At 31.3% G+C, this 26,749-nt stretch overlaps 1 protein-coding gene across 8 annotated transcripts in view; it reads left to right on the top strand.

Annotated features, from left to right (window-relative positions):
* The window catches only part of LOC136989236 (transcriptional adapter 2-beta-like), a 69,682-nt gene that overhangs the window by 37,757 nt on the left and 5,176 nt on the right, over positions 1-26,749 (top strand). For all 8 annotated transcript variants that reach the window (XM_067287335.1, XM_067287336.1, XM_067287337.1 and 5 more), the window contains 4 exons: positions 24,653-24,725; positions 24,792-24,951; positions 25,035-25,114; positions 25,706-25,777. In XM_067287335.1, coding sequence (XP_067143436.1) covers positions 24,653-24,725; positions 24,792-24,951; positions 25,035-25,114; positions 25,706-25,777 — 385 coding nt within the window. The remainder of the gene's footprint in view (positions 1-24,652; positions 24,726-24,791; positions 24,952-25,034; positions 25,115-25,705; positions 25,778-26,749) is intronic.

Here is a 26,749-nt window from a genome sequence, read left to right on the forward strand (position 1 = left end):
TAATGTTGTATGACATCTCTACTGTAATTTTATACAGTGGCAGCATACTCCCTATGTGCATTCAAAGCCATATCTACTTCATTCTTTGATAGCTCATGATTTAACCTGAATGAAATAGCAAACATCAATTTGTTACCAAACTCAAATAATAAAACTACAACTTTAGTGCACACACGAAGATACAAAGAGCAGAGCTGGAACAAGGGTGAGGCAAACAAGGCACTTGCCTCAGTTGAACAATGGGAAAGGGTGCCTAATTGGTGAAAAATAAAAGCCAAATGTATCTTGCAATGTTTGTCAAATACTTTAAGCACGCTAATGATTTGTGTCGGACGCTCTCGCTTGATACACTCGTTTCCTCGTATGATATCACCCTAGTAAGTTTTATCACTTAAATATCCAAAGGATATAAATTCTTTAGAATTACAGGTACTCCTCACTTTACGACCTATCTGCTTAACGACCAATCGAGTTTCGACCTGCAATTCGGGGAATCCCCTTTCTCAGCTCGAGTGCCGATCAGTGGCGAATGGTGACATGCACACTAAGCGTACTATAATAGGCTTGCGTGTACTATAATTGTCTTATAGAACTATAATAGGCTAATAGCGTACTATAATAGTATTTTCATGAATAAATTTGAAATTAGTTGCATAATTTGTATAATTTTACAACGATCCAATATTCCCGGTGCAAGCTCCTCACTTATCGACCAATTCGCTTAACGACGTAGTCGTCGGAACGGAACTCGGTCGCAAAGTGAGGCGTACCTGTATTTTGAGAAATAATCAGTTTCAAAAATCAATCAGTGATGCTAATTCCAGACCTTAAAGCAGCTATAAGTTTAGATCTTTTAAAAATGATTGATGATTGGAGTTTACTTCAGTCCTATCCAAATTTAGAAGTTGCATTGAGAATATTCCTAACACTACCTATTATTGTAGCTTCTGGTGAAATAGGTTTCAGTAAACTAAGAATTATCAAAACATATTTAAAAGTGTCACTTTCTAAGGAAAAATTGTCAAATATTGCAATTTTATCAATCGAACAGGAATTTACAAAACAAATTAATTTTGATAAAATAATTGAAGAATTTGCTTCACTAAAAGAAAGTAAACTTTAAAAAGATTTCATATTGGACATTTATAATTGTAAGTATAATTGATATTATTTTGTCTCAATTATGAAACTAAATTACTGAAAAATTTGTAATATTCTAATTCATCTCATGTGTAATACTTATTTTGTTTTTCTTTTGTTAAGGTAGAAAGGTAGATGTGATTTTATTTGTAATATATGTAATTATACGTTGCTACTATTGTATTATTACTACATTCTGTGACTTTTATTTAATAATTAATAAATTTATTTTCTTCCCAAAATCATTTATTTATTTATTTTTGTTTAATGCTTAATAGAAATTTTTAAAAAAAAACTATACATAGGGGGTGAAAATTTATCCTCCTGCCTCGGGTGAAAATACCTCTAAACCCGGCTCTGTGAAGAACATTACCAATGACATGCATGTAACAAATTGAGAGAAGCATAACATATTACTTAATTTTTATTTGATCTTTTCATGGATTTTCATTCTTTAACAAAGTAATACAGGTCTTTATATACTACTATTGCTTATTGCCGGATTTGTCTGCAATTGCCCCACAAAAATCTTGTAACTTTTCATTACCCCAAGGGTTTACATTTGCGCACTGGTAGGCAATATTACCCTTGTTGGGAACCACTGCACTAGAGGATATCAATTATAATTCAAATAAAAAACAAAACTATATTTATTTAGGCCTAACCTTTAGGCTTTAACAACAGAACTAACAACTTTAAGTAATCAAAAATATTTATTGTAATTTAAATAAAATATGCACCAAGAAATTATCAGTTATTTAAGTATATTCTATATTGAAAGATCAGTACTTTACATCTATAAAATTTTAAAATATCTGTAAGATGTCTTTCTGTTTGAATAAAACACGGTTCGAATGTGACGGCAGTTAGCACCAAGTTGGTTGCACGATAAAAGCATGCCCCGGCCTGTTGTTCACGTTGGCTTCACGAGCATCCACTTATAATTTGAGTATAAGAGTTACGGACGTGGTTGCCAACTTTCAGAGTAACAAATTCTGAATGCAATGTGAATAAAGACCAACTTGAAAAATATGCCAAGCAAAAAGAACCATGTAAACAAACATGGAAACATTTTTCTTTCCCTTGATGATTATGAAGATGACGAGAAATCCAGGTAGACAAAGACGGTTAAGATGTAAGCCTGTTGCTCTCGGGACCTGCAGTCGCATCTGGGCAAGCAATGCTGGAAATTTTTAATAGCATCTATTCCGGATATGTCAGGCTTTGTTCTTCACCATCTTGCCAACTCCCATTGTGGTACTGATTGATTCCTTGGTGGATGTGATTAAAACATGTTCTCTTAGTGCTAACAGAGTGAAGAGACAAAAATGAAAAAGAAAAACAAACTAGTTGAAATGAAAACAGTTTTTATTATGGTTAGAGATGCCAAATTCTTGTAAGGAATAAAGAGAGAAATTAAAAAAAACACATACAAAGCTTGTTTATTTTCAGAATATTTATAAATAGTTATCTCCAAACAATTTTTAAAAAATAACTGAAATTCCATACAGTTGGCAACACTATTTATAGATGAGGCGTAATCGGTACTACATTCTACAAAGTAATTATAAAATCTCATTATTTTTAAAAAACTTTTATAGTAATGAAAGCATTTTTTTAATTTTTAGTAAATGTTACTGCAGAGATGTCACTACTTGGTTACTGTATTAGTACATTTACATTTAATTTACATTGACACATCAATGCAATGTTCTTTTAAATCAAAACAAATTTTTTTATTCTATTTGTTCTTATACTATAAACACTATTAATTATTTTATTGGGATTCAGATTATATGTATTCTGTCACTTCTTTTGTAATTCGTAAACCAAGTGATTTTGGTACAGAATAGGTGAATGTGAACTCATTTGAACATCACTTGAGAATGTGTTCATTACACAAGGAATTTGTAATACTGAAGAGTAACCACTAACAAGTAAGATGGAGTAATTCAAAATGCATTTATATTAGAGAGAGAAGTAAATTTGGCATCTAAAAAACGAAACGCACCTAATATAGTATCGGCATTTCAATCCTCAAAACAAGAAAGCGCAATGGCCAGCCAATTTTAAGAAAAAGGCCTTTAAAAATTCGAGCTCAGCTTATGTACTAATAAGTTTCGCTAGGTCAGCAGCTGCCGAGCAGCTCAGTTGACATCGTTCTTGGCTACCGCCAAGTCGTTCAGGGTTCAAATCTCGGTCTCAATTAGTATTTTTTTTTTCTTTCTAAAAATTTTTTAAAATAAGTATTTTGAATATATATAAATATTAAAATTTTATTATAATAAATAATTTCATTTAAAAAAATGTTTAACACATATTACATGTCATTTTAATTATAATAATACAAAATAATTAATAATAATAGTTATAAATAATTAGTTATGGAACAACAGTTTTCATTTATTATTCTATTGTATCAAATTTTTCGAAGGTTACTACTATTATTAATTCTCACCACTTAAAAATAAAAAGTATAAAACATGTCTTTTATATTCATCCTTTACTTCCATTTTAACAAAAATAAACAACTAAAATGTTTCCAATTCCAACAGTATTATATAAATGAGATCCAATTTAACACTTCAGTGTGAAAAGTATCACATTAGACTGACATTTTCAACAGCAAAACAAGATTTTTCTCAAGGTCATAAAAATGCGCATGGACTTATGGACTGACCTGATATTTGGAGTGTCAGTTTACTTTTGGATTTCGAAGAGATCATAGTGTTCCGTAATATATCACACCATAATACAAATAGTTTCAATATTTTACAGTAAAATGTCTGTGAATGAAGATACTATCAATTTACCAACAGTTGATGATGATGATTATTAATACACTTATTAATTATTTTGTATTATTATAATTAAAATGACATGTAATATGTGTTAAACATTTTTTTAAATGAAATTATTTATTATAATAAAATTTTAATATTTATATATATTCAAAATACTTATTTTAAAAAATTTTTAGAAAGAAAAAAAAAATACTAATTGAGACCGAGATTTGAACCCTGAACGACTTGGCGGTAGCCAAGAACGATGTCAACTGAGCTGCTCGGCAGCTGCTGACCTAGCGAAACTTATTAGTACATAAGCTGAGCTCGAATTTTTAAAGGCCTTTTTCTTAAAATTGGCTGGCCATTGCGCTTTCTTGTTTTGAGGATTGAACATCCTAAAGGAGTACTACCTATATACCAAGTCTCATCCCAAAGTGAATTTCCCAGGTCGTGCCCTCCCCTTGTAAGATGGAGTAATTCAAAATGCATTTATATTAGAGAGAGAAGTAAATTTGGCATCTAAAAAACGAAACGCACCTAATATAGTATCGGCATCTAAAAAACATCATATTGCCTAACATTGTATCGCCAACACGGTGTCAATTCCACACATGCGCCACTCACACCATAGATTTAAGGATTTGAACATGTCAAAAACTACTTGCATGTTCTTAACAGAATTTCCGGATGCCTGGTTTGAATTTAAAAATTCTGTTCTTTTTGGAACATTCTGCAGGTTCGGTTCGTTAAAAATTTGTTCATTTCACCCAAGGACGACGATTATACACTCGTCGAAAGTGCTTGTGTTAATGCTAAAGGAACTTTATTAATGCTGAACTCAGTGAATTTTCATCCAGAAATTAGAGAGAGAATAATAAAAAATGTGTCAAATGCTGGTTTTTTGGCTTGCTACAGTTGTAGACAATTGAAATCCAGAATAGATGATCTGTACCAAAATTACTTGGTTTACGAAGTAAGAAAGAAGTGACAGAATAGCTATAAATGCACTTGCTACTTCTACATACAGCCCTAATTGTATTTCTTCCACTATAAGAAATTAATGCCTTTGTCAGCTTCCATTTTCCTTTACTTATTTCCCCAGATTCTAGACTTGGGCTACATACCAGTCCAATAAACTCATTCAGTCATTTCTATTGTCCCAAAAAAAAAAAAAAAAGAGTAAATGTTACCATCCAATTTTTTTAGCCCCTGCCATTCTGAAATTATTCGAAATCTGTCTATATAAAATCTTATACTTCTGTATTACCTCCTGTTTATGTCCTGTGTAATATTCTGGTATAAAACATCACTCTATTAAAAGCAATCACCTCAAAATTCAGCATATCATTCTATTGAAATTTGAGTTAAAACTTTCTACGTATGTGGTGTACCTACCTTCCTACCTTTTTATTAACTTGAAAAGTTAATAAAAGTTAATAAAAAGGCTGCGTATTAAAGGTTTTTGTTGAGATTTGGTGACACGTTAATCAATTTATTAAAAATCTGAATTGAGAGTGATATATTTTATCAATTGAATTTTCTAGCTGCCACAAACACTTTTGCAAAATTAAAAGCCTACAGAATTTTTAAAATAACATGCTATTACTATTACTTTAAACATTTATATTGTTTAATTTGTTTGAAAAGCTGGTTAAGTAATGCTCAATTATATATTTTATGTAATGGACATTGAAACTAGAGCATCGGATGTTAAGTTTGTCTCGGGCAGTAAAACTGTTCAGCACGACACTGACCGTAAAGCACGTAAACCTTAAAACAAAACAAGGGCCTTTGTTTCGCTTGCCAATCTATATAAAGTCTAAAAATGTATTTACTTAATCATATATTAAGTATGCGATAATACTATGCTTAAAAACAAGATGCAAAAGTAAAACTAATGAATGAAGGAGTTTTTGGTTTTTTAAGGGGAAGGCAAGTGCCGATAATAATAAACACGAACATAATTCAAAAGTGGTATATTAAGAGGGTCATACTGAAAGTAATGAGCAACAATTTTTTTATAAATCAGATTAATTTATTTTTGGAAAAACAAATACATTGCATTATTTTACGGACTTCTCTTTATTTTTCCACATAGTCTTCATTATTTGGATAGATTTTTCCCACCATTGTGGAAGCTTGAAAATTCCATTATGATAGAACACTGTTCCAGCACCATGAGAAACTGACACATTGCTTTCTTGATGTTTTCCACCATTTTTCAGTGTTGGCCTCTCATGTTTTCCTTCCTAGCACCGAAAAGATGATAATCAGAGGGTCTAAATCAGGGTTGTAGGTAGAATGCAGAAGTTTCACTCCATTTTCTAAATTTCCTTCATGGTGTAACAAGCAGTGTGAGGCCTTGCATTGTCATGCTGCAGGATGATCATCTTTCCAGGACGTTATCGTGCAATGCATGACAGAACTTGTAAAATGTCGTGCGTGCGTGACGTACCAAGCAGCATTAATGATTTGCCTAGGTTCAAGAAATTCCACCAGAATCATCCTGTCTGCATTCCAGAGAACAGTTCCTGCAACTTTTCTAACTGATGGCACTGTCTTTGTCTTCTCTTTTGTTGGGGAGTTGAGGTGATACAATTCCATACTTGGCTGTTTTGTTTTGGGTGCATAATGGTGAAACTGGCTTTCGTCACCCGTCACAATACTCAGCAAAAAATCGTCATCCTTCATTTCCATATCTCTTAAGAAGTTCTTGAACAATGGTTTTTCTCCGAATTTTGTTGTTACGAGTCAATAAACGAGGAACTCTGTGGGCTCACATTTTTCAATATCCTAAATGCTTGATCGTCTCCTGGACTGCACTGTGCTCTATTCCAAGATTTGCTGCAATATCTTCCACAGTTACACGTCAGTCTTCCTTAATGATCTCATCCACTCATTCCTTGTTGCATTTGTTAGAGTGGTCTGCAGATGGCTGCTACAAGACTGATCTTTAATGCTTGTGTTTTCATTTTTAAAACTTTTAACCTATCTTCTAACACTGCTGGTGCCATGCGCACATCTCTATATGCATACTAAAGTCTCTGGTGAATTTCTGCAGTGGAGATTCTCTCTTTAACGAGAAATTCAACCTCAGCACACTTGCAAAACAAAACATCAGTTGCAGTCATTTTGTATAGGCTGTCTGTGGTCACGTGATGGGAACTAACGATGTCACGACTCGCTCGTGGTACTGTCTATAGATTAAGATATGATCTTAGTTTTTTGTAATTAATAGATTATGATTTATAAAAAATTGTTGCTTGTGTCTTTCAGTATGATCTACATAGTAAAGTGATATATGTAACGCAAGATACACATGTATTTTCTGAAATTTCTATTTATACATATTAGGAATTGCTGAAGGTTTTCAAATTAAATATTTTTAGTCATTTAACTATTTTATTTTAAATTAAATGAGCCAAACACAAACAAACATTTGGTACTTATAAATTTTTGTTTCTTCTCCATATTGTATCCATATAGGAGTTTATTGTTTTTTTTTTTTTTTTTAAATCTGTTGTATATTTATGAAATAACTTGTTACATATAATAATAGAAAATTCTTCTGATTCCAGCACTGGGGTGAAAATACTATCCGGAACCTATAACCGATGCGTAACACATTATATATGTGTTACACATCGGTTATAGGTTCTGGATAGTATTAACGTATAATAATTTTTAATAAGTTTATTTTTTAAATTTTATTTCTTTATTGCCAAATTTCTGATTGTATATGTTAGTTTCATATATACATTGTGTTTTGAACCAGCTCTACTACACATTTTTCTTGAAAATTGGTATTTAGAGAGCATTGGGGACAACTTTTTTATAGTCAAAGCTCATATGAAGAATTGACTGGCAATTTTAGCTTCAAACTGGACCTGGTAGAAATAGGACCAACTGGGTCTGACTCTGAATTTGCATATCAAAATGGTTCGAATTGAGTATAATAGAGGTTTTGGTAAGAAACAGCTTTTGTTAGAAAAATTTATTATAGTCTCCTATAATTTACAAAATAAACTGAACTTTTCTCCTCACCATTTAGGTAATAAATAATCAATACATACAAAAGATGTTGCTAATGTAAACTGAGTTACAGATGATAAAAACATCCCCCAATTTATTCTAAACATTTTAGAGCATTTTCTTGAAAAGCATCTTGTGTGTGAAGAATAGCAACCTTCTTGAGAAACTTGCATGCTAGCCTGATATGTTTTTGTTTTTTTTTTTGTGTCTTCATGTTGTAGTTTGCCTCTGATACACAAAATCTTTAATCCTTTTTTGTAAGCAGTAGTCTGTGCATGTTAAATAAGGCAGTTGTAGTGGCTGCAATAACAGGCCACCTCTTCCAGTTCAACCACGAGGAATATTCCAGTCAAGAATTTGGCAAACAATTTGGACAAAATGTGCTGAGCAGTCATTTTGCTGTAATCACATTGTCCATCTAACTGCCAATGTCATGTCTCCCAGTTCATTTTGGAAGCACATTAACAAGAAAGTTTGTAAAATATTGTTCATTCAAATGCATTTAAAAAAAATAAGGATTGATTATTAGATCTCTAGTGATACCATACAGGTATTAAGGCATGCCGTTGTCCATTTATCTAAGCTCTCTGCTATTCAACAAAGAACATTATAGATAATGACATCTTTATTGGTTTTGAATGTCACTTCATCAGACCACAGAACATCTGGTGGTTAGTGCACAGTGACAGAACCCAACATTGCTACTTGAAATGAATGCATCCCATTGTTATTCAAAATTCTACAAACACTTGAACGACTCATTCCAGAATCCTAAGATATTTTTTAAATGGAATCATGAGAGTTAAACATAACTTGTAGCAGCAACATATACCTCTCCTCCAGGGCCGGATTATCGAATAGGCAAAGTAGACAAATGTCTAGGGCCCATAATTCGGAGGGGCCCGGCTTCAGTGCAGAAGATTTCTCTGTTTCAATTTCGAAACTCAATAGGACAAAAAAGGCTGTATTTAACAATTCTTACTAGGCTTTGCTCAACTAGCCATTTCCTAAAAAAAAAAAAAAAAAAAAAAAAAACAAAAAAAAAAGGGTCCACAGCCACCCACGCATCAGAAGTAATGTATGTCACGGGATCTCTCACTCTCACGCCATCTAGAAATATTCCTAGGGTTGCGTCTCGTGGTAGTATGGATGGTTATGATTTATTTTCTAAATCTACACTTATATGTCGCCATATCGCATATTCAATATAGCGTTCAAGTTGCTCGAGTGCGAAGATATTACAATTCAGTAGTGTTTTATAAAAGAGTTAAAAAGTTATGGGTTACACCACGATATCCGCACCGGGTGTCACCCATGCTAGCTACGCTAATGTCACATTATATAAGATTTGTTTAGATGCAACTTATTTAAATGGGGCCCCAATTTAAATTTTGTCTAGGGCCCGCTAGAGGCTTAATCCGGCGCTGCTCTCCTCCATCTCCGACTCCACGTATCAATAATTTGTTGATAGCGGTTGTTGTGATCAAATGTTGCTAGTTTCTCATATATGGGTCACCGAACATTAGTGTATTTAACAGGAGTAATATATTGGGTTGAACCAAAAGTTTGTTTGATTAAAAGAAACCCTTCTAACCTTTTTTACCCGGTGTGGTTCTATTTTTAGAATCGCTTCGTTCTATTTACAGATTAGCAAACGTTTTCACAGCCCCTCCTGGGCTCTTCTTCAGGCTTCGTCGAATAGGCCGTTAACATTCGAAAATATTCAATTTAAATTTCTTTCCGGAGGGGAGGGGCAATTTAAATTTCTTTCTTTCCGGAGAAGAGCCCAGGAGGGGCTGTGAAAACGTTTGCTAATCTGTAAATAGAACGAAGCGATTCTAAAAATAGAACCACACCGGGTAAAAAAGGTTAGAAGGGTTTCTTTTATTATTACAAGTTCCGGTGAATAGAGAGATTATATATGTTTGTTTGATTATTTACATAATCGCTTGTCTCTGTCCTTCTTATCAAGTTTTAACTTGTTTAGGTAGACATTACGAATATTTGCATATTTAATAAATATATCAATTTCCCAGCTTAAGGGAGTATGCAGTAAAAATTCAAATGTTATTTTCTACAACTTATGTATGTGAATAGTTTTTCCACAAAAAATTTAGTAAAAATTAAAACAAAAACCAAGCTAACAGATGCATAGAAATTAATTTAAAGCTAGCAGTGACTAATATTTAACGAAACATTTCCGATATATTATGTTTACATCAGTTCTGGAAGCTAAATTAAGTATACCTATGCTAATTTATAATTATATATGAATAAATAATTCTGATTTACCGACATTTTTCTTCCTCTTTTCTCTTGTATGGAGCCCGCGTTCGTTCAAAAGTTTTGAAATGCAGCCCTTACATAGAAAAAGGTTGCCCATCCCTGACTTAAGTGAACAAAACCTTACTGAGCATGTTTCTGTTTGTGATTCACTTTTAAAATGCAATGAAGACGATACATTTTTAAGGCAATTAAATTAATAACAGGAAATAAAAAATGGATCATTTACGACAATATTCAACATGAAATCTTGGTGTAAGTCAGTTGATCTTCCAGTGCCATAACCTAAAGCTGGTTTGCATCCCAGAAACGTAATGATTTCAGTTTGTTGGGATTGGAAAGGGGTTCTTTATTATGAGTTTTTATCCAACAACCAAACAATTAATTCCAATAAATATTATCTGCAACTGGATGAACTAAAGGCCTGCAGTGCATCAAGAACATCCAAAACTTGCAAATCGGCGGGGAGTGGTATTCCTTCATGACAATGCAAGATCGCACATATTGTTAAACATGTGCCAAAAACTTCTATGCTTTAACTGAGATGTTTTGAGAGTCACCATGCATTTTCTCCAGATATTGTTTCCTGAGACTATCATCTTTTTCGTTTGTTGCAGAATAATTTAATTGGCACAGAATTTCAATCTTTAGAAGGTATCAAAAATCACATCAATAATTTCTTCAATTAGAAATCCACTCAATTCTACACAGATAGAATTATGAAACTACACATCAGGTGGTGTAAGGTTATTGAACAGAAGAGTGAAAACATTGTGGATTAAAGGCTTTTATTTATTCCAAAGTAGTATATTTCATTTCTTTCTAAAAACTGAACAAACTTTCGGTTCAACCCAAATTAAATTCGAATATAGTTTAGTATAAAGGTAAAGTTACTATTAAGAATTAATTTGTACAGGTTTCTGGGTGTTTGACTTCACTTAGTGTAGAGGTGTTTTGTAGCTCTATAATAAAATTTACTTTACACTCACCCAAATATCATTAACATGTTGAAAGTGTCTTCATTGTTGTAAGATATGATTTTTCTGATATAAATGAATGTTTGAAAAATTACCAAAAACAAATAGACAAAAAGACTGGAAGTTAAAAGATCAATAGGCAATCTATCATATTTTAAAGTATTGCAACATGATTGCTTATTTTATAAATGTGATTAATAAATAGTGAAAGAAAAGGTTGGTTCATTTTGTATACAGTGAGGATGTTGATAAATGTTACTAACAAAAGTTGTTTCTAAAGAAAAGCTCTGTTTAACAATACTTGACCTCTGTTCTAATATGCAAATTCAGAGTCTAGCTTGGTCAGTTTTATTTCTGCTGGGTTCTGATTGATGACAGCGTCACTGATCAACTTGGGCTTTGTTTGACTATAAAATTTTCCTTAATCTTTTACATGAAATGATTTTCAAGACAAACATATGGTATGGGTGGTCTGAAACACACTATAGTGCATCTACTTTATTTACTTGAATGTAAGATGCAGTTTTTTTAGGTTTTAGTATCTCTGAAAATAGGGTGTTGTGTGTTATTTCTCTGTAACTAATTTAATTATATCATTTTAATGATTTTATTAGACCAATATTAGTAATATAAAATATTTAAGGGTAAACTTGGCTCAATCTCAGTATATTACAATAATGTCATAAGTACTTGGATGAAAATCCCAGAAAAACTTGTGTTGCATGCTTTCAAGAAAAGTTGCATTTCCAATGATTATTATTACACATGAGATGATGTGAACATTGAATCCAGTGTAAGTTTAGTTTACTACAACCGAAAAACTAAAATTAAAACTATACATATATAATGACTATGTTACTGTGAATGGCCAGTATCTGGCGAATGTTGACATTCTCCAGTGAATGTCAGCATTCACACTGTCGTTTTGTGAATGTACGAAATATTTGCTAAATATCATTATTTCTCACTTGCGCCGGCAAATGTCGACATTTGGCATGAACTGATGGTGAATGTTGAATAAAAATATTTTTATTACATTAAGACAAAAATACAACTTTTTAATATGTCAAAATAGGAAAATGCTTAAGTAACAGCATGTGTAAATAAACTGTTGAACCTAAAATGAACAGTACAGTACATTCAAATCATAAAAACAGTACATTCTAAGTCATTAAAGAAAATAATACAATAATAAACTTACACATAAATTATGTGATTAACATTATACAATCTTATTTATTGCAACAACTTAAACTGTTGCACTTTGAATTTCACAAGAGTCCCTTGCTTTTAAAACTGCATTTATTTGTGGAACACTTCTGTTTACAATGACAGCATGTATAGCCTTGCCCTCCACTTTTTCGAATTAGTTGCAGCTGCTTCTCTGAGCAATATTTCTTGAGAAGAAATCTTGTCTATGGAAAGTAAGTTTCCTTTACAAATTACGAACTGATTACGGGTATAAAGCTGACAAACTGATTCTCACCTCACTGGATCAAAAGAACAAAAACGCTATCCAGTGACAAAGTGGGTGGTTTCCACCAAACCATTGCCAGGAAAAGAAGTACGACCTTGTCCTACCCACAAAGGATTTGGCGACAGACTGTCACCTCTCTGTTGACATCGGCTTCTCGAGTGTCGTTTTGACCTCCACCAAAGCTTATCCGTGCTTGTCGACATACACCGGTGACTGTCCGAATGTATAATAATATAACCAAATATTTGGTCTGTCACAGACATATTTTGTATGTGTCGACATTCACCGGAGAATATCGACATTCTCTAATTTCAGTCTTTCACAGTAACAACTACATAAACAAACATCACAAATTCCAATAAATTTGTAAAGCCAAACAACCACCAGATTATGTCAGGCTACTTTTTCGCAATTTAATTAATTACTAAATAATTTAGTAATTAATTAAATATAATCGTAGAAAAGTAGCCCAATGTAATTCGGTGGTTGTTTGGTTTTCTATAATGACTGAAACTAATACTCAGGAATGTGACTAAAACAACATTAGTGTGGATTCAAAAGAGCCTAACACAACATATAAAGAGGTTTCCAATTTTTATACCATGGAATGCGATATATAACTTATTGCAATAAATATTGATCCTATTGATATAAATTTGTCTCAAGTTATCTATTAAAAAATCTGTGGCCGAGCATTTAGAAATTAAGGTGTGTCTTAGATTCAAGTAAATACATTTTTATAAACACAGTAGAGCATCGATTATCCGACCCCCGATTAACCGACTTATCGGTTAACCGATCGCGTTCCAGTCTGCAAATTCAAATGTCCGCTAGTGATGTGGCGCTACTATATTTGGTTATGTCTTGGCTACTTTAATATTATTTTTGTTAAATTTTTGCATGTTTTAGCTGGCAGCACTGACTCGACCATGAAAGGAAGGCTAGTATTTAAACCAGGCCTAATACACTATACTAATAATGTATTTTTTTCATACTTTTCGGTTATCCGACTTTTCAGTTATCCGACCAACCCCAGTCCCCAATTGAGTCGGATAATCGATGCTCTACTGTATGTGAAAACCAAAGATAGAGTCATTAAATTGATATTTGGCAAATTATCTTTTTGATAGAAGAAAAGATAAAATAGTAAATTGTTTACGTATATTGGATGTAAAGATGATATAACACATGAATTGCATATTAGTTGTGCATTTGAAAATTAAGAAGACATTTTCTTTTTACTAAGTTGATGGCTGTCCTAGTTAATGTCTAAAAATGTAGGAAAACAACAGTTATTATAACCAAGACAATGAAAATAATTTTTGAACAAGTAAAATAGATTTTATAATAAAAATGATAAAAGTTTAAAAATTGTTCAATGCAGTCAAAATTTACTTTAATTTAAAAATATAAATGGAGGTAATTAAAACTTTCGAACAACGTTTAAATCGAGAAATTTTATCTTTCATTCAATGATCACTTTTAATTCTTATACTTCGTCATACGATTATAAGTTACCTGTCAAATGCTTCGGCCTCCTCGGTAACAATACAATTCAATCCTCGTGTGATGTATTTATGGTTTACAAATTCTATTCCAACGTGCATCACCATTAATGCCATTATTGAAATTGTACAAATTGTACTTGATACTATGGTGATACCATAATACTTAATCTGATAGCTACTTGATGCTCTTTACCTTTTTTCAAGTAATTTTTTCATTTCTACTATATAATATTTAGTCTGATTTTTACAAGTACAAAATATCTTGTAAACTACTCCAGCCGTTTTAAGGTTCTTTAGTTAGATTTTAGTTTTTCGGCTTTAAGAAATGTAATGAATAATCAAATGTTGATAGTATTTTAATTATGTAGAAGGAAGATACGGTTGATCTAAAGTATTAATTTGAGACATACGTGGTGGTGTCTGAAAAAGGGACCTTAAGGTGAAAATCAAAAATCTGAAAACTGCATCTTATAGACAGAATTGATATGATCAGTTTAAGGTATGAGGGATAGTAGGAAGGTCTTGCACAGTATTTTTTTTATTTGAAACCAAGGAATGCTACAGTGAGTGTGTTGTTACTGTCCTTCAAAGTAGTCTCCCTCGTGATCAATTGCTGCCTGCCAGTGTTTAGGCAGGTCCACAAATCTCGTCAGCTCGCCGCTTTGTTGAGCTGATGAATGTGTCTGGTAATGGCTACGAGACTTCTGCAACCAAGGCAAATTGCTGTCCTTGCAGCAATTTGCCTTAGTTGCAGAAGTCTTGTGGCCCCCCAACTTGGAGCTTGGGATCAAGTCAAAGTCAGGGGGGACTGAGGTTGAGACTGTATGGAAGACGGGACAAGATCTCCCAGCCAAAGGACCTGAGTAGGTTGGTCACAGTTGTCACAATATGCTGTCGCGCGTTATCGCACAGAATGAACACACCACATTGAAGAAGCTTGGGACATATCTTGTGCATTTTTCATCAAAGACTTTGCAAGAACTTTTGGTGACAGTTGTGCCCATTGGAATTCACTTTGTCAAGATGACACTCTCATGGTCATATGCCACAATCATCATCTGCTTCAATTTCAACTGAGCCCTGCGAAACTTTTTCCATCGAGGTGAACCTACTGCTTTGCCATTCAGTTCAGTTCTGGCTTGAAGTCCCTGGCCCATTACTCATCAATGATGATGATGCATTCGATGAACTCAGACCCCAAGGCGTTAAATCTGTTCAACAATTCTGTTGATGTTTCCATCGTTTCTATTCTACGACGTTTCTATTCTAGTGTGAGTTGATGTGGCACCCACCTTATGGAGATCTTTCGTTTCTTCAAGTTGACCACGAGCATTTGATGTGCCAAAAAATGCAATGTCCCCACCTTTGCAGCAATCTCATCGAAGATGATCCTCTCCATGTGGTTCTGCATCATGTGCCACAGTTGTCTCATCAGTCGCAGTTATTTATCCAAATCTCAGGTTGTTGAAGATGCTTTGGCAGCCGTGACGAAAGTGATCCGCCCATCAAGACACTGTGCTTTGGTCAATAGTGTCACCTCCACCCACTTCCACCAATGCTTTGTGGAAGTCTGTGGGTGTTTTCCCACGTAACAATTCGATTTTGATGTAGGTGTGCCAATCTTCACTTGCGACAGTACCCAAGTGTTCTGTGGTCGCCATGTCACTCAGCTCTATGGATGTTTTCCCACGTAACAATTCGATTTTGATGTAGGTGTGCCGATTTTCACTTGCGACAGTACCCAAGTGTTCTGTGGTCGCCATGTCACTCAGCTCATGCTCAGCACTGGTTTACTGCAGTCTGTCACATCATTTCTCATTTGTTTATTACATCTGCGAGAATGCTTATGTAAGCGTTCAACGTGATTGTGTCAACCATGTAGTTGTGTTGCCAGACTACAAGACTTAACTACTATTCCACATATTAATGGGGTAATTTAAATTGATACCTTTTTGTAAAATAAATGTTGAAAATTTTAATGTTTACAGACTATTACCAGTAGTATTCCTTTTATCTTATTGCTTTATTAATACAAAATATAAAAGACGCTTTAAATGAAGTAATATTTAATTGAAGCACAGTGAGCAAGTTTTCTTGGCAATTATTCAAATTGACAAATCTCCACAAAATGTGTTTCGAAGTAATGACGTGACCGATTTCAACAAAATTTTGCACATTAATAGAAGTAATAAAATGGTGTGTCATGACAGAGGTCGAATGTCTTCCCATGTTAAATAAGTTGGAAAATTTTGTTCTTTTTTAAGCTCATCTTAAAATTATAAATTATGGCTGTGATAAAAAAAATTATAAATTATGGCTGTGATTTTATTGTGAGGTATAAATTTGTTAAGGGTTTGGACATTGATGACGTTAGTTAATGATGTAATTGAAAAAGCGGATGGTTTAGTTAATTTAAATAGAGCTTGTTTCAGAATATTTTTCTTTCGAAAAAAGTGTTCCAAATTAAAAAGTTCGACTAATAAATCTTTGATAAAAAGCCTGACGCTGGCCCACAAAAGAGGCCAAAAACGTTTGCTTTATGTATATATCAGCATTGTTGGAAATGTGCGAAGAGATCAGTATAGTGTCAATTTATAAAGTAGTTCCAGCTAGAAGTAGTAATAAAAATTTTGCATTGTGAAAACATAAGCAAATGAGCATGTGCTACCCAACAGTCAAAATACAGTGAAGCTCTTGCCAAATGTTTTTTGAACACAAATCTTATTTTTCTGGTTTTTTTCAAAAACTTGACCATATATACATTAACATGTTATATCTTGCACAAGGTTATGTGAGTTAAGCAAGTTTTATAACAAAGGTAAAAATTTACTGCTTAAGCAGAGTCACAAGTTGCATAATTTAGTGCCTCCTAATGATCTAATGTGATTTTGCAAGCCATTGCTGTGCTTAAGAGACTAAATTCTCCTAGTATAATAGTTTCTAAAGAGAAAATTGGTATTTTAATTATAAAAAGCAATTTAATTTTGATTTTGCTATCGATTTTCTGTGTATTATAAAAATGGACCATAATAATAACAGATCTGATTCTCAAAAGCGTGGTTTTACCTTACATCCCTTTTTACAGACACTGCCATATATATATATATTAATTCTGTTAGTGTCTGATTTTTATTTAACTTCATTAAAGAGTTAAAACAAAAGACATGCTTTGATGGAGTAAATGTAACAAAAGCATGAAAAAACAATTTTGGAAACATTGGAAACAAAACAAAACAAATTTGGAAACATTAAATGTTCTACTGCTTTAGAGTTATTACAACTAATCTTTGGGAATGCCAAATGGAATTTTGTCACTATGGAGACAGTGCTGTAACTAGGGTAGTGCCAGCGGTGCCCAGGCACAAGGTGTAGACCCTGGGGGTGCAGAAATGACCTGGACCAAGTTTTGGGTCATAGTTTTGGGGCATAGTTACAGATGCTCACACCAGGCACATAAAAGGCTAGTTACTGCGCTGTATGGAAACGTTAAAAAAACAAACAGTTCCTGTGATTATGACAGAAATTATAAAACATATACCGTTAAGCCTTTCTTTATATTTCCTCTTTTTGTGAAGATTCACATTAAAAATCAGCATTTTTAAATCAATAGCAAAAAAATCAAAAACATGAAAAAGAAGGTAAAAACAAAAGTATAAATATTGGCATTGTAATATTATGGTTGTTAAGAAGTTTGACACTATTTTTGTAAAAAACTAGTACAAGTATCCCTCATATAGCATGGTAGTTGTGTTTCGAAAAAGTGCAGTGTTATGTGAATCTGTGCTCTGCAAAACAAAGGGCTAATACAAAATGGGTTAGGTTCCAAAAGTTAACAAAAGTATACTATTCTTTTTTGTTACTAAGAAGTTCATCTCATCAACGGAGTGGCCACATGGAGTTTTTCTAGTTTTTGTCACTGGTCTTAACACCTAAGTAAAGAACCAATTTTCCACAGAATGTCCTTTCGGAAGGCACTCCCTTTTGGCAGGTCGCGCATGTGTTACGTAACTTCCATATTTCATCAAACCAATCAGCCATAAAATATAAAATAAAATGAGAAAATTGCATACTACTGAGGAAAAATGGAAGTGATTTGACACATTGAATTAAGCAAGCATCATTCTGGTATATATAAAGCATTAAAGTTGGCACCTACAGTTTCAATAATAGTAACCAATTTAGAGTCTAAAGGTTTATATGCAGGAATTGTTAATACAAGTGCAGCAAGGTGTGAAGCAATAGAAAAACATGGAAAAAATTATTAGTGCTGTTGATTGATGCAATAGAAAATAATTTTTGAAGTTGAATTGACTGTTTTAAAATGAATGAAATAGCATTGTACTGGGATTGCCTAGTAGGATGAACAGAACTTGTGATTCGAAGTCTGGTCCTGATTTTAAGGCTGAAAAAGATCAACTTGCATTGCTACTGGGTGACAAGGATTGGACACATTCAAACTAAACTACTATGCACCATGCAGAGATATCTCGTGTTATGAAAGGTATTGATAAGATTTGTTTGCATGTTATGTGGAGTTTAATGAAAAAAGCATGGTTAATTCAGACAATTTTTACTGAATGGTATTCCTTATAGTTTTGTTTAGAAGTTGCAAAATTTTGTGCTGCAAATAATGCCTGATGAAGGTGTTTTAGTCCATAACAACACTCCTAGGCATTCAAGAAACCTTTAAGATTTACATATTGATATCTTGGATGTTAAGGCAATTTATTTGCCAGTCAACACTTTTGCAGCCTTAAATGCATATATTAAGTCTACTTACGCAGAACATTCGGAGGGATTGTTAAGGAGGCATCCGATTTGTTGTCTGCCACATATCACTGGAAGTCTTTTAATGTTCTTAAGAGCATAGCAAACATTTTAGCAGCCTGGAAAGAAGTGTCGTGCTCATGTATGAATGATATCTGGTAGAAATTGTGGCCTAATACAGACTTTTCTGGTTTTATACACATTTAAGATATAACTGGTGGTGTGTGTGAAATGGTCAAGAATGTTGACATCATCAATGTCAACCACTGAGAGTTCACACCACAAAGACATTTAAAATAGTTTTAATATTGATACAAACTTCTTATTAATCTCTTCATGATAATGATCCTGACTGGAAACTCTATAGAGCTGTAACAAATGCTCTCAAACCATATAATATGTTGGAGGAGAGAAGAAAAAAGGCCCAACAAACAGCATTCCTTCAGTTCTTACAAGAAGAAAACATTGTTGATCTAAATAAAATGAGAAAATTGTTAGGACTGGGAGCCTAACAGTTTCATAAAATGAGACCTTACTGTGTTAATAGTGAATTAAATAATGAACGTAAACTATAAAATTAAACAATAAAAGACTAATAGAATACAAAATCACATCAATAAGATATTCTTGAAGATAAATTGTAATAACTCAAAAGCACTAGAATGCTTAATGCTGTGCTTTTGTTACATTTTCTCTATCAAAACATTTTTTAAAGTAGAAATAGAATTAAATCAGTAAATTCAATGGAAAATATTTCTTTGGGTATTGTATATATTAGAATTATAAGTGAATAAATACAAATATTCATAATAAAGGACTAACACACTGAAAAATCCACTAAAATATAAAGTAGGATTTTTAAAAACTGATTAAAAGACCTTTAATATAAGAAACTTAAAGAATAATAAAAGTATTACAATAGTATGTATTATATACAATTAAAGCAAAAACCAGGCAAGAAAAATATGAATATCCAAGTAAAGCAGGAACGTTAAAACAGAATTATCGGCAGAAGTCGAGCTAGGAAGAAAAATCATTAACAGAAATAGTAAATATTTTGCAAAGACAGTGCTGTATATGTTTACAGTTAAAATATTATTGTGAAATAAAACAAAAAATAAAAATATTTTCCAGGTAATGTAAGCAACACTATAACAATAGAAGAATTAGTAATAGGCTTATAAGATCGTAAAGGAAATGTTGTCGTTAATGCTAAAAAGGAAAACAATCGAATGACTTACGGATAAGGACATAAAATGGTTTAAACAATGGATCGAATTAACATATCGATTATAATTTTGTAAATGAGTATTGTCATTTATATTGAATTTGAAAAATAAAACACAAATTCATTCAACGGTTAAAAGTGTGTGTGTTTAATGCTAGTTCTTCATACTTTTGAATTATTTTATGTATATTTTGGTATTTGTTGCCTTCTGATATTCAAATTTTGAAAATGTTTATGAATAACTTGAATGTTTTATGACTTCTATAAGATTGGTTGTAAATGCTCTTTACTGTACTAATTCACATGTTTGGTCGGTTTATGAAATAATAATTAAATCTTCTTTCCTACCTGTTGTTAAAGCTATTTATATCAGTACGAGTTTTGGTTGGATGCAAGCCAGTCATAACTCCTTTCGAGTCGGTTACGAGATGAGAATTTAAACCAAACGTGCACAAAATTAATTTTCGAAAACTTTTTTATTATTTACCAAAATGACGTCGGACAGTTCTGTCGCGTCGTTAATCGAAGCAAAATTTTCGGGGATTTGTAAGACATTTCAAAGTTCTTGTTCGTTAACCACGTGTTGCAAATAATTAAATATGTTTATCGGTTTCGATAAAACAAGACGACGTCATATATCGAAAACGTTTAAAATAGCAAAAGAAAAGACGAGACAGTTTAAAGGTTAAATTAGTTTCTTCACGATGATTATTTTTTTTATTAAATTTTCATTTGTTGATAAATTCATTTAACCATTTAAAACTTCAACGTAGCAGGATTCTATTTTTATTTCATTTTATGTGTTTAAATTAAATCTAGTCCATCTAGTCGTCACTTTTATTACTGTCTGTATCCCTCTGTTTTCTTAAAATATGGTCATATACACTTTCTGGTATTCTTGAAATAGGTCACTTATTTTTCTTGTTTAATGTAATGATTACTGTAATATATAAATAAATAAATAAACATTTTTTTTTTGGTTAAATTTTTTGAAAGATGGAAATGGGATTCCTATTTACATAGAGTTTAGAGTGCTTCTAAAACTCGGTTTTCAGAAATTTAAAATTTTGCCGTCTTCTCTATATCTTGGAAAGAAATAATGATTAAAATTCTATAAATTTAGTTTTTATGTAGATTTAACAAAGTATAGATAATACTCGTGCATTTAGTGCTTATTTTTATTTTTTAATTTTAAAAGAAACTAATGTGTCTTGATTATCTGAAAAGTAGCAGTTATATTAGTTAATTTATGTAATAGTAAATACATATTTCGAATGATAAACTCGGTTTGAATAATTTTAGATACAGTTAAAATTAATGTGATTAAGTTTTATGCATTTTTAGTTTCTTTATTTAAAAAAAAAAAAACAAGTTACGTAGGTAATAGCTTTTATTTATCAAATGTTAAATATTAATTCATTCTTTACCTAATAAAAATTCAATTCATAGATGTATTTAAAATATTAAGTTAGGTTTATGTCCTAATAAACGTTAAATTAAATATTAAATCTGTTTCTAAATTAGTATAATTGAAAGTTGCATAAACATCTTAAGATTATTGACCTAACCTCTGTTAAAAGACCCGAAGGCATCGATTGTCATAATCACAATTGAATGTTTTTTTTTAATAACTTAACATTTTTTGTAACGTTTTAATAGGATAAATGGACTCATTTTCAGTTTATAAAATTTACATTTAACATAATTTTAAGTAACGTGACTAATTGTAATATGTTTAACTTTATTAACCTCAGATTTGTTTTCTAAGAGACTGTGATGCAAGGTAAAAGAAACTGCCATTAATATTTGTAAGGCAAAAACATCTGGGTAATTCCGGGTCAATTCGACACAGCTGTTGACCTCGTGTTTTTAGAATTTCCTGAAAATTTGTGTATCAATAACTTCTAAGAGAAACTGTCCCTTTTTTTATTTTTTCCCTCTTTGTCGTCAGAGTAAACCGTAAACTGGAAACTCTCGAGATATTTTTATTCGTTCGTTTATGTGATGATTGTTAATTACGATATCTCTTATTTCAATTTTTATTATTTGGCAGAAAACAATATAATTTAAATAAAAATAAATATTTAAAATTGTGATCTGTACTTTTGAAGATATCAGCTTTTAAATTTGAGATAGGAAATTATATAATATTTTATACAAATTGCATAAAATATAATATAATATAATGTATTTTTAAAGTAAATTTTATGAAAACTAAAAATGGCAATTAAATGCTTTATTGATACAACATTTAAAAAGACACTAAAGAGTGAATTTCTCGTATTTCTAAAAGATGTAAGTGCAATTGAATATTTAAAGCTATAAACCTTAATAAAATAAATACTCAGTTTATTATAGTTTTTAAATCTTCATTTTAAATGATTATGAAAACAGTAAAAAAATTTATATGCATTTTATTATGTCTTAAAGATGTAAAGTCAAGGATCTTCTTATATGGCAATGTACGGTTGCACAAATGATGATTCGTGTTTATGTTTCGAAACTGGTAAATTCACGGAGAAAAGGAAAAAGTGTCGGATGTACAAATTATCAGTTTACGCCATTTAAAAAGTTACTTTAACAAAGTAAATACGTTTAGAGGTCAGAAGGATTTATTTACTTACGACTTTTGTTAATTAAATTTCAAAAATGGGGCAACGTTCCATTTAAAATTACAAAAAAAGAACGTCATTAAACGAGATTAATAATCGTCGGTAAGCGCAATTAGTTAACGAGCAGACACCTGGATCGAATGTCGACAAAAACAAGAGACCTTTACGATCGGACCCAAGATTTTTTGCCAGTAACTTTTTTTTTAGTGTTTGTCTTTCCAAAGTTTACGATAAAAATAGAAAACAAATAAAATCAGTCTTTATATCAAACAGAAGATAATGTTACTTCTAATGATAACTCTGATATTAACTTTATATATTAATGAATAAATAAATAATGAAATATAGTCAGAATTCAAAGAAATTGAGACTCAAAGACAATTATTAACCTCTTAAATATCCTAAATCTTTAATATATATGAGTTTATATCAATTATTATAATAATAAGATTAATATACTTGTTATGAAATTAGTTTAAAGCTAAAATTTTTAATTAAATAAGAATTGTAGATAGAACCGTTTTAGAAAAAGATGGACACGACATAAGTTTCATCATTGACCGGATATACAATACCAAAAAAAAAAAATGAAACATGTTATCAGAATATTGATATTATTAAAAAATAACTACTACTAATTTACTAGTTATTATATACAGCATTTACAAATTATATTCAATTATTTCCAGTAATTTAGATAAATTTTTATACACGTGTACATATTAATTAATAACTTAAAGACTATCAGATGCGGCAAATTGCTCCGTAGAGTTGGAAGATTAAGATTACGGACGGCATTAAAGATTAACAATTAAAGTTAAATTATAACACATTTAACGAAACTTGCTGAAAGAAACTCATTTATAATTAGGTACGATAAACTTTATAAACTTTTTGTAAATTGCCAACCACAGAAGAGAAATTCCGAAAGTACGTAGCTACGTATGCAAGTTTACAATCTGGTAAATTAAATGTCCGTCATAAGGAGGAAAATGTTATCCATTTATTATTACAGTAAATAGTTATGGTCATGCAAGATATAGAAATTTGATTGAAAAATTAGAAGAATTTTTATATATAGTATACTTATGTTTGGTAGAGATCTTGTATCTGAAGTTGTTTTCTTTATTTCGATACACAAACAAAACACAATATTTGTTTGCGTTTAAAAATGTGATGACGTATGTAGTCGATATAAGTTGGGATTTTGAATTTGATTTAAAACTTCCTTATTTCCTTATTGCTAAATAATAAAGTTTTTTTATGAATATTGTGTGCCATACCTTGAAGCAATTAAATAAATTAAGTAAATAAGTATTAATGCTACATGTCATTTTTATTTATTATATATATATATATTATGTTGTTTAGTATTGATTATTGTATTCATATTCATATAACTGTTTTTCGAATAGAAAATTCTTTATAATTGATATAATCGTATTATTTATTAAAATGTAAAATACAAGGTAATTATATGTCAATTATAATACAATATCAATAATATTTTTAAATGGTTTGCTCACGAAATAAATAAGGAAAAGCTTGTTCCACGTCCAGTAAGATTTTGTTTTTTTTAAATATATTATCTATTATTTATGAGGTATTTTCCTATTTCTGAAGAACTTGCCCTTCAACAGTTAAGCTTAATTTTTCCTGTTGGTTTAATACAATAACAAGTTTTAAATTATTGAGCTATCTTTTAATAATTTTGCTAAAGTCTATCATTTAAATTTTAATGCAAAGTTAAAGTTTAAATGACGGGCTTTAACTGATAAATAGATTGTTATTTACTCTTTTGTTTTCTTTTATAATTTATAAATTTGATGATTTTTCTTTTAGGAATACGATAACGAGGCAGAATCTCTAGTGTGCAATTTAGAAATAAGTAACGAAGACGAAGATGTAGACATAGGTACGATTTTATGGTTTTGACGTATTCGTTTCTCGACACCTCTTCATAATTGTCCATTTCAAACAGCTTTAAAATTGGCGCAAGTCGACATGTACACGAGAAGGGTGCGCGAACGTTTCAGGAGAAAAAGGCTATCGAGAAATCACGGACTAGTGAGCCTTTTTTTTAACACTTGTAACAAACAAAAGTCGACGACGTCGAAGAAGAAGCCGTCAAAAGACGAAAAGTGAGCGGATTCGAATACGTATTTAAAGGAGTGACGATTACAAAAAGTTTATTATAATTATTTTCTGTTTGTATATTTTATAGAGAATTTCAAGATAAAACCAGAGTCTTCTGCCAGTTTCAGTCTGCATCTGAGCAGACACAATTATTTGAAAATTTGCAAAGTATTTTGACTTTTTTTAAATATGCTTCTTTAACATTTGTGATTAATTGTTAATTTAATAAATTTATTTTAAACTCTTGCAAAAGATATCGATAAGCAAAATTAAAAACTATATTTTTAAATTAAATTTTTTTATATTAGAATAAGTTAAATCAAGATGTAGAAATAAAAGATACATTAAAATCCAAATAATTTATGAATAATACAGCAATGTCGAGAAAAACAACACGGATATTTGAACAAGACTCCATTTTTTAATCTGCCAAAAGCATTTTCTGGTTTAATAAATTTGTCAATTTCAAGGTATATCCTGAAATATGACATATATTCAGCCAGTTAATTATCTATTGGAATGAACAAACAAAGAAAAGGTACTTTATTTTTACGGCTCCCATGTCATTTTGTAGCAACAAATTACTTTGAATGGGAAGCAATCTAAAAAATTCATTTTCCATTTACTTACGAACGTTCTCAAATACCTATACAAAATTAATCATTCGCTTAAATTCTTAGTACTAAAAAATCTCTGATTTGTTATATTTTTTTTATAATTGGTTGTTTTTAGTGTCTAATTATTATTAAATTGTTTCAGAGGAAAAAGAAAGTAAAGCTAGAATAAAAGAACTTATGAAGTATAGGAGAAATGGCTTGACGAAATTAGACGGTGAGAAATTCAAATATTTTAGTTATAATATTTCAGGCAGTTAAAGATGTCCAGATTACAATCACCGCATATCTCGGCAGATAAGACGATAGTTGAATCATAAAAAAAGGCCCCGAAAATCCGGGGTCGTCTTATAGGACAGATACAAAAAAATTCGATTGAAATTTATGTAAATTAAAACCATAATAGTAAAACGGACAAACCGTAATTATTTACTAGTAGAGAGTAGAGTATGTCCACAAAATAGAATGGGCCGTACGATGTTTTTGTGAATAGTCGAGGTCGTTACTCGAATGCCCGAATCAGTGTGAGTGTTTGCAATAATCGCAAGGCAGTGCCGCCAGATGCAAGAAAATAAAATTTGACCATCTTTCAAAAAATTACGAATAGGACATAATTTCATATACGCTATAGTGTCATTATCCAGATAATGATCGCCGATCTAAACGAAATTCATAGGCCATTGATAGTTTGGGGGTCGTCTTATAGGACAGATATATGCTAAAACTATAAAACTTTGACGAAAATTTCTACCTCGTCTTATCCGTCGAGATATACGGTAGATTGCATCTTAAAATACATTCCCAGAAGTCTCTAATAAGGTAAAAATTAGTGTTATGAAACAGTTAAGCATTCCTTTTCATTGCATCAAATATACACATAAATGAGAATATATTAAAATTATAAAATAAGTGAATAATGCCCATTTGTTTATTTTACACATTATTTATTATGCGAATAGTTTACATGATAAAACATAATTTATAATAAACCATTTTCTTCTCATTATACAAAATTAAATGATTCGTTCTTTTAATTGCTTTTTATTAAATTGGAATTTATAATTATTTTAATATCAAATTCTTAATAAAAACGTCATTTCTGGAATATTCATTGCAAGAAAACTGTACTGTCGTTAAAGGAATAAGGAAAAAGTTTTATATTTATTAATCTCACTGGCATCCGGAAACT

The sequence above is a fragment of the Centruroides vittatus genome, unplaced genomic scaffold (assembly GCF_030686945.1).
Source record: "Centruroides vittatus isolate TY-2023 unplaced genomic scaffold, ASM3068694v2 scaffold_450, whole genome shotgun sequence".
NCBI lineage: Eukaryota > Metazoa > Arthropoda > Arachnida > Scorpiones > Buthidae > Centruroides > Centruroides vittatus.